Source organism: Micromys minutus (assembly GCF_963924665.1).
Source record: "Micromys minutus genome assembly, chromosome: 11".
In the NCBI taxonomy this organism is placed as follows: Eukaryota; Metazoa; Chordata; class Mammalia; order Rodentia; family Muridae; genus Micromys; species Micromys minutus.
Window position 1 is genome coordinate 21,705,197 of NC_137980.1, and position 13,611 is coordinate 21,718,807.

Consider the following 13,611-nt stretch of genomic DNA (forward strand, 5'->3'; position numbering starts at 1 on the left):
GTTAAAGGTGGCAATCACCTATAGAAAATGGAACAGATGACTGTTAAACCAGAGTTAGGCAGAAGACTTTGCATGATGATAAGGACACACAAAGCCTATAAACATATACACTCCAAATATATACATTAGCTGGATCCACTTAAAACAAGAAGCAGTTTTTAATACACTTCTAAATTCTTAGACAACTTCTGTTGTCCTAAAGTCAGAAGCAACCACATTCAAATGAGTTAAGCTACACAAAGTAAAAAGTTACAACCTTTATTGAAGAGCAAGTAAACACGTTATCCTACGTACAGGTGGCACATGGTGCCAACTGCATTTGCAGATATAGTCCATTCGAGTTATGCCTTCGTCACGGCCTTAGACAAGTTCTGAACTAGTGTACAATTCAGCTGAGCCAGAGTGCTGATCTTAGCATGCTTAGACGCTGCGTACTTGTTCTTGATGGTCTGTAAGAGAAAAGCACTACAATCAAGGAAGAGAACAGACCATGCCAGTGGGCGTGTGCCTGGAGGTGTGGAGGGAGGAGAGGGAAGAGGCAGAGATGATGGTTTACTTTAAAATCAATAAAGGAGGTTATATTTTAACTTAAAAAATAAAAACAATCTTTCTATAAAGTCCTGGTTGGCTTTGACCTCAGAGCCTGCATCTCCCTGCCTTCAGTGGTGGGACTAAAGGTCCCACCAACCTTGAAATTTCAATGGACTCACCATGTGCTTTGTAAGGCCACGGTTCACCATGACTACGTTCTTAGCCAGGTGCTGCATAACAGGAAGCAGAGATTCTTCAGTGTAGGACAGATAGTGCTGTAGAGTTGGTGTCTAAGTGAAGAAACACACGTTTAAAACACTGACGGCTTTTATAAACTTTCTAGATGCTATTTATAACAGCATATGGTAATCACACCTGAAACTTAAAATACCCCTTTGCCCATTTATATTAGAATATGAGCTCTAATCTAAGCACAATATTCTAATCTTCTCTATCCCATGGCTAGGATAGCAGCTGGTACATGAGAAATGCACCTCCCAAACTTATGTGGATAAGTTTCTTAGATCACTTGGGCGAGGCTTCCTTTCTCAAAAGGTTGTTATTAAAGATTAAAGTTAGCAACAGAAGCAGAGCATTCTAAGATGGCAGCACATTTGGGTTACCATTTATGTTTATATTCCTTCCATATTAGAAACCAGTAGAGTGAGCTTAACACTAAGTGGTTCATTCTAATGCTTGGTAGTTTGGCGAGACAGCTTACCCATTCACCGTTGTCAAGAATTTTCAGTGCTAAGCAAAAAGCCCCAGCTGCAATTTGAGAAGGAGCAAAATGCACCATGTCGTAATCCAGCATAGAGAGCTCCATGAGGTATTTGGCCAAAGTATGCTGCTCAACATCAACCTGGAACAAACCCATACACCACTCTAAGCCTTTAGAAATAACTTACAAAGCCCTGACCGTGACTACAAACTCTCAAAGACAATTGTTCCCAGAAGGTCTTAAAAGTAACCATATAATATGTCAGTAGCCTTATTTTTAAAATATCTAATGTATGTAATGTTTAAGTTAGCAGCTGTATTTTTCATGTGGCAAAACAAAAATTTAAGAAATATGTACCTCTCCAATTTTAGATGCTCTACGGAGGAAGTGCAGAGGCAGAGGGCGACCCAGACTGAAGTTCAGAACTCTCAGAATCTTCATCTCCATCTGTCTGATCTGGTGCTTAGTGTAAGTGTTGTTAGTCACAAAAGCAAAGTCACCTATTTCTGGAGGGTACATCTCCTCATATTTGCTTGCGATAAACATGGCTGTTACCCCAACCAACTGCAGCATCTTCTTGGGCACACAACTGTTCTGCAATGGCAAGTTCAAGGAACAGTTTGTAGTCAGAAGTTCTCAACTGATGACACCTTACTTCCCAAGAAAGGGTCCAGTTTCATGCTCAGCAGTAGGTAGGTACCTACCTACCACGTATGGGCCCCTAGGTCCAACCTTCAGTGCCAACCCCCCCCACCCCCTGCCAAGATTTTTATAGATCTACAACTGAAGAACTCTCAGTTACTGAATCATACATACCTGCATAAACCGATCAATAATGGAGACAGTCATGTACATGGTCTCCTGCAGCAGCCTAAATTTCATCTGCACCTGTATTAGCCAGTCAATTAAGATGGCTCTCATGTTTCCAGTGACTTCACGACCCATTAGGTATTTTGGTCTAACTGACTGCTCTTCCTGCGAAAGAAAACATCAGTTACTCCAGAAGCATCAAGCCACATACTATTTGTGTCATAAAGACCAGTTAACTGATGTGAAACAGCTCTGGGGCAGAAGTAAGAAAGCAAGGTTTAGAAAGTCCTAGCACGCTCTTCTTCTTAATAGTGACATTTGGTTAACCAAAACTACTCCAGCGCACACCCTGTGCCCATCTTCATTTCAGATCTTTCCACTCAAACTTTTGTGATGCAGAAAGAAGTTTTTAGATCTGTTGGAAAGCTGCTCCAGTTATAAATGCAAAACCAGCACATTTTTACAAGCATTAACAAGAATAATAATTAAAAAAAAGACAGCTAGTTTGAAACCAGGTATCTTATTGAACACTACTCTAGAATATACAGAAACTAGCTACAAAGAATGGGTATCAGCAAGACAGCTTTGTGAAAAGGTCTGTTGACTTAAATTCAACCTCAGGACCCACAAAAAGGCATGAGAACCAACTCTCTTGTTTTTTGTTTTTCAAAAAACAAGTTTCTCTGTGTAGCCCTGGCTGTCCTGGAACTCACTCTGTAGACCAAGCTGGCTTCTAACTCAAGAGATCTGTGTCCCTTTGCCTCCTCAGTGTTGGGATTAAAGGCATGTGCTGCTTCCATTCTGCAAAGCATGTGTCCACACACACAACACTTGAAAACACTATTGAGAGAAAGAGAGAGAGAGGGAGGGAGGGAGAGAGGGAGAGAGGGAGGGAGGGAGAGAATCAACTAAAACAATGACACCTGACAAGACAATGCTAGGATATAGTTCAGTGGCAAAGTGCACAAAGTACTGTATTCTGCCCCTAGGACTGGGGGGACAGGGAAGGTTTAAACCTGATAAAACTCATTAATTATAGAATGTCTTATTTAAAAAGATATAAGAGCAAGTTCCATTAAAAGAAAGTTTTCCATGTAGGCTAAGGTGATGAAACCAATAACTCCAATCTTTCACATGCACATTGACACAAAGTGCCTTGTGTGAGGCACTGCCATCTACCTCCTCCTCAAACCACACAAGTTTAGGACTTTCCTATCTGACATTTATCTATTTCAGGAAGGTATCTCCCAACAGATATTTCATATTCAAAGTGGCAAGTCCACTTCCTGGGGTTAGTGATTCTTAGAGTTTCAAAACCAACAAGTGTTTCAAGGGTTATTTGTTGTCAAGTACTGTCAAGTGAGCTGTTAATGAAAGTATCTTTGATAGTGGAGTTCGTGTCACAGAACTTTAATCCCAGCACCCAAGAGGCAGAACAATCTGAGTTCCAGGCTAACCTGGTGTGTCTGTGTGTGTAACATAAAAGTAAACCAGGGATATTGATGCAGGAGGATCGTAAACAACAAGAATAAGGGTTTTTTAAAAAGCTAGTTGCAGTGAGTAAAGGCAGGCTCTTATGACAATACTGACCTCCAGTTGTCTGAGATAAGCATAGATATCTTTCACATATTCACTGCAGAGGTTTGGATCAGCTCCATCATCTGCATCTACATCACACACTGCAAGAATTACATCAGAGAAAGCCTGACACAGATATTCTTCTGCAGGTGCACATCCAGATGTTTCCATTGGGCTTGGAGAGGGAGTATCGACCTTGAAACAGAGAGACTCCATGAAACATGCTACATTATGGGAAGGAAAGTCAGTATTGGTATCCCCAGTTCAGTAACCATTCTAAATAAATGTAACTCATTTTACTACAGGAGAGGCATTTCCAATTCTTTCTCCCAAATTCCTTTTGTGCTGGAGTGATGGTTTTAGCTATAAAGAACATTTGTTGCTTTTGCCAACAGCTGATATCTAGCTTCTATTCAGGAACCATGTGATTCAACCTCAGCTCCAGGGTATCGGACACCCTCCATCTTCAGGCCTCCTTGGGCCCTGCACTCATGAACAAACCCACATCCCACTCATGAAAAACAAATCTTAAAACAACCAGCCACGAATGGTTAATGCAGGCCTTTAATCCCAGCAACTGAGAGGCAGCCAGCCTGGTCTCCAAAGTGAACTGCAAGCCAGCAGATCTGGTCTCAAAAGAATAAACCAGGGCTGGAGAGATGGATGGCTCAGTGGTTAAGAGCACTGACTGTTCTTCCAGAAGTTCTGAGTTCAATTCCCAGCAATCACATGGCGGCTCACAACTTTCTGTAATGTGATCTGATGCCCTCTTCTGGTGTGTCTGAAGACAGCAATAGTGTACTCATATACATTAAATAAACAAATAAAAAAATAAAAATAAACCCCAATTTAGATTAAGGCAGTTTAAAGTAGGAAGAACTGGGCTGTCGAGCCTACCAACTGAGTTCAACCCCCAAGACCAACATGGTGGAAGAACTGACTTAAAAGTTGTCTTCTGACCTCTTTAACTGTATATTCACTCACAAAATACAAAAGAGGATAAGAGGTGAAGAGATGGCTCAGCAGTTAAAGAGCTTTTGATACTCCATGACAACCAGAATTCAGATCCTAGCATCCACACTAGGTGGCTCACAAATGCCTGTTACTCACTCAAGCTCCAAAGGACTGTCTTCAGGCCTACATGCACACGACTGGCCACACACCCACCCACACACAAAAGGACTCCAAATACTAGCATGTAAAGCAAGTCAAAGGAAAGAAATAAGTGATACAACCATTTATTTATCAGCACCATGTGAAGTTGATTCAAAAGAATGCCAAGACTTTAACCGTTATTCAGGTGAATACAAGTTCCTGATTACAAACGTAGAGCCTGAGCTAGCCTTGAACATGCACTCCTCCTGCCTTAGCAGAAAGGTGAAAATTACAAACATGCACCAACTATCACACCTGGTAGTAAAATCTGGTGCATTTTGTGTGTGTGTGTGCCTTTTTTTTTCCATTCTATTTTAGTACTCAAGGATTGAACCCAAGGCCTCCTATATGCTGAACACAATCCAACAGGTTACATACGCAAGACAGTCCTCATTTTTAGGCTTAAATGTTAAATCATCATCATTTAAAAAAAATCTTTCACAATATGTAGCTCTGGCTGGACTGGATCTTGTTATTTAGACACAGCGGCCTTGAACTCTTTGAGCCCCACCTAACTCTGGGTCAGAATGCCGGGATTAGAGGCTGTACTACCAAGCACACTAATTAATCTTATTTCTGTCTGATTTTTTTTTTAACCCTTTTAAAAGAGCAATACAAAGATCTGGCCTGAATATACCATCTCAGCATTGGAGAGGTGGTAATCTCAAGTTCAAGGAACAAGTAAGCTACGTAGTGACACAAAAAACAGATGACTATGCCCACCTCTGGATCCCAGATCTCACTGGGCAGGCAAACCTGTGCTCCAGGACAGCCAGGAGCACATAATGAGACTGTCTACACAAAACAAAAGTGCCACCCTATTTATCTGCCACCATCTGAAGTAGAGTGCTAATAATACCCCAGAGTTGTTAACACAAAATGCCTTTTTGTGCCAGCCACTTAATAATATTTTTAAATGCTGTCGTGTGCACCAAAGTGAAATGAAGTCAGAGAGAAGTACTTTTAAAAATGCTGAGTTTACCAAGATAGGTTCAGGAGAAAGCTTCTCTTCTCTAACAGGTTCAAGTTCAGGCTCAGGCACGGGCTCAGCAAGTTCCACCTCTGGTTCACACACAGGCACTTTTTCCACAGGTTTTGGTAGGGCTTTAGCAGTAACTTTTCCAGTACCTAACGTTTTTGCTTCCTGTGGACGAAAGGGAGGGAACAGAGTGCTTTTCCAAGGGTGACAGCTAGAAGATGGGCTTTTCCAGGTTAATTAGGCCAGGAAGATAGTTACCTTTTTCAGAGGCATTCTTGCCTGTACCTGTTCGCTGACTTTATTGCCAATGTCTCCAAGAGCAGTTCTTGGTCTCAGGCCGGGTTTGGAGGCAGCAGCAATTGCCACAGGCACACGCTTGGCGCCTGCCATACTGACCTTAGCCTTATTTTCTGTGTTAATTTTCGAGTTCTGAAAAAAAGAACTACTTGAGAGAGGATCCATGGCGGCTGCAGGAAGTCACGGGTTAATCAAGGAAACCAAGGGACGCAACTAAGGAAAGCAAGGGCTCTAGGATTTAGCCTCCGGCCCTGAAAAGCAGGTTTCTACCCAAATCTTTCACCTATTATCCAACTTCCTCTTAAGTCTCAAGTTAAACGGCGAGTTTAAATCGGAAAGGACACCACGAAAGCCTCCGTTGTAGACAGCTCTCTGGGAAGGCGAAGGATTCACTCTGGGCCTTCATCATTATAAGCACACTCCCCACAAGTCCTTCGGCCCAGAAAAGTTCGGAGGGTCCTCAGCTCCCCGTTCTGGCCGGAGTCCTCCCAGGATCCCCCTCCGCTCCTGGCCGCCGCGGCCTTCTCCCACAGAGACAACGGCAGCGCCTGGCCCGACTCACCCTAGTGACCCTGAGCGCCATGGCTCCTCCTCAAGCAGGGGTACGCCGATCAGAAAAGACACCCCAAACTCGGGCTGCTCAAAGCTAAACACTAACAGCCGTTCCTCCGCAGCACGCCGGGAGGAGTCTGCCGGGCCTGGGTTTAAACCCCGGGCCGCTCCCTTCTCATTGGTCAGTTCGTGGCACTCGCTCTCTTCCCATTGGCGCTGCGGGTTCCCGTAGAATGCGTTTCCTGGGCGATCCCGCGATCCCACGTTCGGCGGGGGTGGGGGCAGAGCGAGGCTGCCGCTGGCGGCACCGCCCACCCCTGGTGAGGTCAGGCTCTGCGCCTGCGCACTCGCCGCTTTTCTGCCACCTGCCTTAGGTAGGCTTGGTGCACATTGCCCACTTGTGGGCTGTCTAAGCTATAGCCCTGGCGACTCCTTAAGAGCTTAGGGAAATGACTGTGGGGCCGCCACGATTCAGGAGCACGCATAACAGTTTTGCTGTCCTCCTGTTTATTTTTCCTCATCCTTATCTACAGAAGTGCCAATACTATCCTGAGTTCACGAAAACTTTGAAGCAGAAGCAGTCTTTAATGTGATTGTTCCAACAGCTATCTGGGATGGACTTTGAGGTTTATAGCATGAAGTTATAGCACACATACACATAGTAAATGGTTATTATAAGCAAATACATTAACATACCAATCGCCCCAATAGCAACTGCCCCAGTGATAAAAGACAATGTGCCTAATGCTTAATTTTGCTCTAAGCTTAATTAAGATTACCCCAAGAATATAGATTTGTAAAATCTACTTAACAAGAATCCCTAATGCAATTATCCATCCTTCTACCTCAGACTCCTTATTAAGGCTTTCTTACTCCAGTGAAATACGTTTCCACATTATTTTTTTAATTTATCTTTCCCCCAATTTTTTTTATTGGAAATTCTCTGCATTTACATCTCACATGTCATCATCCCTTTCCCACAATCCCTTCCCCCCTCCCTCTCCTATTGCCTCCATGAAGATGCTCCCTCTCCCAACCACCCTCTCCCACCTAAGCACCTTGGTGTTCCCTTACACTGGGAAAAGAAGCCTTCACTGGACCAAAACTTTTCCACATTAAATTTTAGTAACATTAATGAGGATTGGTTTATTTATTGGCCAGTACGGTAGCACAGGTTGTTCCCATTTCTTCTATGCTCTGCCTGGCTTGCTATATAAAGAACTGTGTGGTCTCCGCCCCCGTCTTTCTGACTCTGTCCTCTTTCCTCTCTCTGGCTCTTTTCTTTCCTCCCCCTTTCCACGTGTTCCTGGCCAGCCTCTTCTCTTCTCTCCTCTTCCTTATCCCCTCTCTGTCTCTATTCCCTTCTCAACTCTCCTTCCCATACCCCCAAATAAACTATACTAGACCTGTCATATGGCTGGTACCTGGTGAGTGTGGGATGCCTCAGCATTGGCCCACTGAGGTACCTCCTCCCACCACACCATACCATGCTCTGTAAAACATATCCTTGACTTTATAAAATACATCACAGGTTGAACTTCATGTGTAGCTGAGAATGACTTTAAATCTCCTGTTCTCCCTCCTCCATCTCCTCAGTGTTGAGAGCACAGGTATACGTACGCCTTTACACTGGATTTATGTCACACTCCGGATTGAACCCAGAATTTCAAGCAAGGTGGACAGACACTCCCAATGGAGGTGTATCTCTAGCCCACCAGAGAGGAGCCCCCAAATAAACTTAAGTCTATTTTTACCCTTAATTCGGCATGAATTGCTTATTTCATTGGCAGAGAAAACCTATTACTAGGAGGGACTCCAGCCAGTTTAAGTAACCTTTCAAGAAGGAATGGGGGGGGGGGTTTGCTGTTGGGGCTAGAGCAACCACATGGTGGCTCACAACCATCTGTAATGAGATCTGACTCTTCTGGTGTGTCTGAATACAGATACAGTGTACTTATATATAATAAGTAAATAAATCTTTAAAAACAGATACTGTAAAAGGGTTTTGTTTGTTTGTTCTTTGTCAGTTTCCTAGATGAATAAAGCTCTCTGATTATTATAACCTCTCATCCTCTTTGCTCTTCCTCCCACCTTGGTCACTCCCCTCTCCCACTCAGTCCTTACATCCTTGACATTTTTTTATTGTGGTTGTCAGGTTTTTTTGCTTTGTCTTTAAAGACCCACTGAGTTTAAGCCAGGTGTGGTGGTGCACACCTTTAATCCCAGTACTCAGGAGGCAGGGAAGGCATCTCTCTTAAGAGTTTGAGGCCAGACTGGTCTACACAGTGAATTTCAGAGCAGCCAGGTCTATGTCGTCAGACCCCATCTTAAAAAAAACAAAAAACAAAGAAAGAAAAGAAAGAAAGAAAAAGAAAAAGAGAAGAAATACTTACAGAGTTTAATTGGGCACTAACTGTGTGACCACAGGTTTGAATGATCTCTTGGAGCCTAGTGGGCTCCTATGTGGTACACAATGGGAGAAATGACTGCCTTCTCAAGTCCATCGGTAGCTACTGGTCCATCAAGAAGGGTAGGGTCCTATAAGGCCCTCCCTGATCAATGATTGGCAGCTTGGTAGACTCCTTGCAAACCACTGGGAATGTTTGAAGTCACAATTGCATTCTCTCTGACATTTCCAGAAGTCAGCACTTCACAGCCCTTCTCCCTGTCCTTAAGCAACTCACATTTTCCTGTGCAACTCTCTAATGCCGCATGGTATTAAGCATTTTTAAATATGTTCATTCACCATCTGTATGTCTTTGAAAAATGGCTTATATCTGTTTGATAGTTTGCCCTAGTTTTTGGAGACAGGGCCTCACTGTGTAGCTGTGGCTAGTCTATAACTTGCTTTGTATACCAGGCTGGCCTGAATTCAACAAAGATCTATCTGCTTCTGCTTTGAAAGTCCTTGGATGGAGGGGGAGCAGCACCCACCCCCAGTATCCCCACCCCAGGCCCCCCACAGGATATGTTAATCCCACCCCCAGTACCCCCTCACCCTCCCTCAGAATATGTTAATCCTATCGCTCTCTCATTACCCTTTATGGTCCCTGTCACTCCCGGATGTCCTTACTTTCTTGACCTTTTCTTTTCCACAGCCCCAAAGATTACTTAGTTGTGTAAGAGATAATAAAAATGTGGTCATCTTAGCATTTCCAGGGCTTAGTGATGAGAATATGCCCCCGTTTCACATCTCGGTGCCCGTGTTCAGGTTAGAGGACGATTTGCTGGAGTTGGTCCCCTCTTTCCGCCATGAAAGGTTCCTGTGAACTCAGGTTGTCAGGCTTAGCAGCAAGTACTTTTACCTGCTAAGTTGTCTCAGTGGCACAGGATTTATTCATTTAGACAAGGCATTAGGTAGCCCAGGGTGGCTTGGAACTCCCGCTTCAGCCTCACGAGTGCTGGATGAGTGATTTCAAATAGTTCAAGGTGGAGCTTAGAATGCATCATGTGTCTGTGTGCACAACACAGATGCTGGACTCAGTCCCCACAGCAACAACAGACAGGACAAAAGGAAAACCCAGAATTGTATTTATCCAGGCATGGTGGTAATCTCAGCACTTGGGAGGCTGAGGCTGGAGGTTTAGACAAAGGCCAATCTGGGCTACAAAGTAAGAGCCTGTCTCAAAACAATAGGGGCTGGAGAGATGACTTAGTGGGTAAGAGTAGTTGAAGTTCTTCCAGAGGTCCTGAGTTCAGTTTGTTACAGGACTTCAGACCTTAGCACAACTGACTTCATGATAGAAGTATCATTCGGACCATAAAATGTCAGCACGTAGACAGCACCACCTGCCAAAACAAAACCCAATCCACCAAAGTCCATAATTCTGGGAGAGTACCTAAATGTAGTAACCTTGCTTTTTAGCTTCTGTAGCTACACTTCTAGCTAACTGTTCTTATTAACTAAAGCATGTTAACCTGGGATATAGTTTTTTGTGCTTAAAAGCTCAGCCTGAGAAAGGCTCGGGGCTACACTGGATCTAGTAGTAAAAGCTGGAGTCTGGAGAGATGGCTCTGTGGTTGAGAGCATATGCTACTTTTCCAGAGAATCTGACTTTGGGTTTCACCATCCATCTGCAGCCCTTCACAGCCACCCGTAACTCCAGCTCCAGGGGACCTAATGCCCTACTTGTGACCTCTATGTTTCATCCATCCACATACTCCACACACATTCACACATTTAAAAAGGAAATGCATTAACAATAATTTCTCAACCCCCTACCTCCCTCCTCTCTCTCTCCCTCCTCTCTCCCCTCTCTCTCTTTTTTAATTCCTACTTCTTCCTTCTTATTCTTCCTCCTCTTTCTTCTAAATGCAACTTTTATTCACTTCATGTAATAATTGTCATCTCCAAGCTCACTGTCTTCATCTGTTGACCTAGGCCTAGTCCTAGAAGCCTCCAGTACAATCTAAACTAGGCCTAGAATGTTTTCAGCTTCTGAGACGTACTACTGAATACACTCACCCTTTCTTGTTATTCCTGAACTTGGGCTGGTTCAAGTCAACTGTTCTGGCTCAAACTCCTCTCCCAGCTTACTGGGAAGCAATCATGAGACATGGTTTTCTTCTTTGGTAATGATATCATAACTATAGCATGGGCCATGTGTATTCACCACAGCTTTAGTAATATATCCACATGGTACAAGATAAAATAGTGGCCAATGTTATTCTTGATGGTCCCACTGAGTCAATAGTACCCCTATTACACAAAGAAGAAATATAAGGCCTACATGGTATTCATTTTATATCTTAATGTCTTGTTTTTTGTCTTATTGTGATAGCTTGCACTTTACATATTTAATGGCTTCTCAAAAGGACCTAAAAGTTTTTCTAGCCATATGCCTCCAAAACTAGAGTACTAACAGAGGAAATGAAGATTTTGATATTTCACAGAACCCAATAGAGAATCAAAGGATAAGTTGCCAAGAGCCAGACAGACTGTTGTCAGCAAAGAATATTTATGCTACTCTATGCTGGGTCTCACTGTCAGTTATTTCTGTAGCTAATTTTCATCTGAGATAAAATGTCCTTCAGTACTCTTTTGCTCTAGATATATCTGATATGTTTTCTGACTGTATTAAAAATATGTTTACTAAAGATCTCTATGTGAAACTTTCACTTGTCAGTGAAAATTACTAAAAAAGAGTCCTAGATAAGCAATAAACACAAATTCATTACTTATTTAAAATCTACCCTTTTATTATGTATAGATTATACATAGGAGATAATGGTTTATTATTCATAGCATGTACATAATAGCCAATTAGTTACAAGTAAAGTTTACTGGTTAACTTGGCCTAAATTTATTTTACTCATAATAAATTAAACTTAAATATTAATATGAAAAGACAAAATATATTTAATCAATATATACAAAGAGGTAATATGAATATAAAATGATAATATGGGTCTGGATCTTTTTTTGGAATAGGTAGCATGAGAATATATATTTAAATATTAATGCCTATTTTTAAGGACATGATATATACAATCATATAATTCTGGTCACAGTAGTATCTCATTGAACCCTATCACAATTCTAGTACACAACATGGTCTATAACCCCTATGGTTCTAAATTACTTTTTAAAAAACAGCTTTCTGTTTACAACTCCTTCACTGCCTAAGCTTGGATGTCCTGGAACTTGTTCTGTAAGACCCAGATTGAGTCTTATCTGAGGCTCCCATGAATGAGATGAGAGATCAGGGATCAATGCAAAAGCAAGAAGTTTATTAACCCAGTGCACTGGGGTGGCCTATATTCAGAGGAGAGGCAACCCCAACCCCTCAGTATAGTTTTTATAAACTTAGTAATGGGTGGGCTATAGCAATGGTGATAGGTATGCAAGCATTGGTGGGTTTAGTTGAATTTTTAAGTTGATTGGCTGCTGCCAACGTGGGTTGTATCACAGGACCTATACCCTACATTCCAGGGGCCAACCAGATAAGACACTTCTCCCTGGGAAGAAGTGCTACTTGGCACCTGGGTCATATTTCTTCCCCTACACTTGGGGCTGCCCAGATAAGGTTGAAGCTCTCCTTCCTGGAGAGTGCTAGATCACAAATGCCCTCAGTGAAAGAGGGGAGCTATAAGACCCTTAGTAGGAGGGGGAAGCTGTTAGGAGGGTGTGGAATTGTAAAAGCCCTTAGGGTCCCTTAGCTCTGTAGACTGACTTTGAACTCAGATCTATCTGCATGCCTGTCTCCTAAGTACTGGGATTAAAAGTGTGATCCACCAAGCCTGGATTTAAAATTTTCTTCACCTAGTATGTGCTCTAGATTGGCCTTGAATTCAGAGATATGCTTGTCCTTGCCGGGTGTGTACCGCAAAGCCTGGATCTAAATTTAGCTGGGTAGGATATTGCCCTAAGGTCCCACTTCCTTAATTTGTTATCTCCTTGAAGACAGGATTCAGTTCTGTTTCACTCCATGGCATCACTTTAATCCTCAAACCATATATTTTAATTTTTTCTTTCTCAGTTCGCCATACTTGTTCAAAATGCTCTTCATGAGACTTAACCAGAGAACCAAGTCTATGATGTGTGTTTCTTAGACTTCTTTTGTCAATGCAATTAATCTGAGTCTCCTCACCTTAGCCTCAGGCAGATTCTTCAGGCAGAGGCAAAAAGTAGCCACATTCTTCATCAAAATGCCAGAAAAACAGTCTCTAGGCAACATATTGAAATTATCTAGTGAAAACCTAGGCCAGGTCTGCACAATTCAAATCACTCCCAACAACAAAGTCTTCCATATTCCTACTAGGATAGCCCATTAAGCCACACTTAAGACAGTCCATTGCTTTCCAAATCCAAAGTCCCTAAATCCACATTCTTCCAAACAAAAGCATGACCAGGCCTATTACAACAATACCCCAGTTCCTGGTACCAGCTCTTGTCTTAGATTTCACTGCCATGAACAGACAAAGGCAAGTCTTATTTATTTATTTTTTTTTACAATTTTTTTATTGGATATTCTCTGCATTTACATTT

General features: G+C 42.6%; 1 protein-coding gene across 1 annotated transcript; it reads right to left on the reverse strand.

Moving 5' to 3' along the window:
- Window positions 1-341: 341 nt before the first annotated feature.
- On the reverse strand, window positions 342-6,729 carry CCNB1 (cyclin B1; the record flags this gene model as incomplete). Its single annotated transcript, XM_080925164.1, has 9 exons — window positions 6,634-6,729; window positions 6,033-6,203; window positions 5,778-5,939; window positions 3,653-3,835; window positions 2,069-2,227; window positions 1,610-1,846; window positions 1,253-1,393; window positions 711-821; window positions 342-449 (listed from the first exon to the last, which is right to left on the reverse strand). The coding sequence occupies exons 1-9, from the start codon at window positions 6,652-6,654 to the stop codon at window positions 342-344; spliced, it is 1,293 nt and encodes a 430-aa protein (XP_080781290.1). The 5' UTR covers window positions 6,655-6,729.
- Window positions 6,730-13,611: the final 6,882 nt, after the last annotated feature.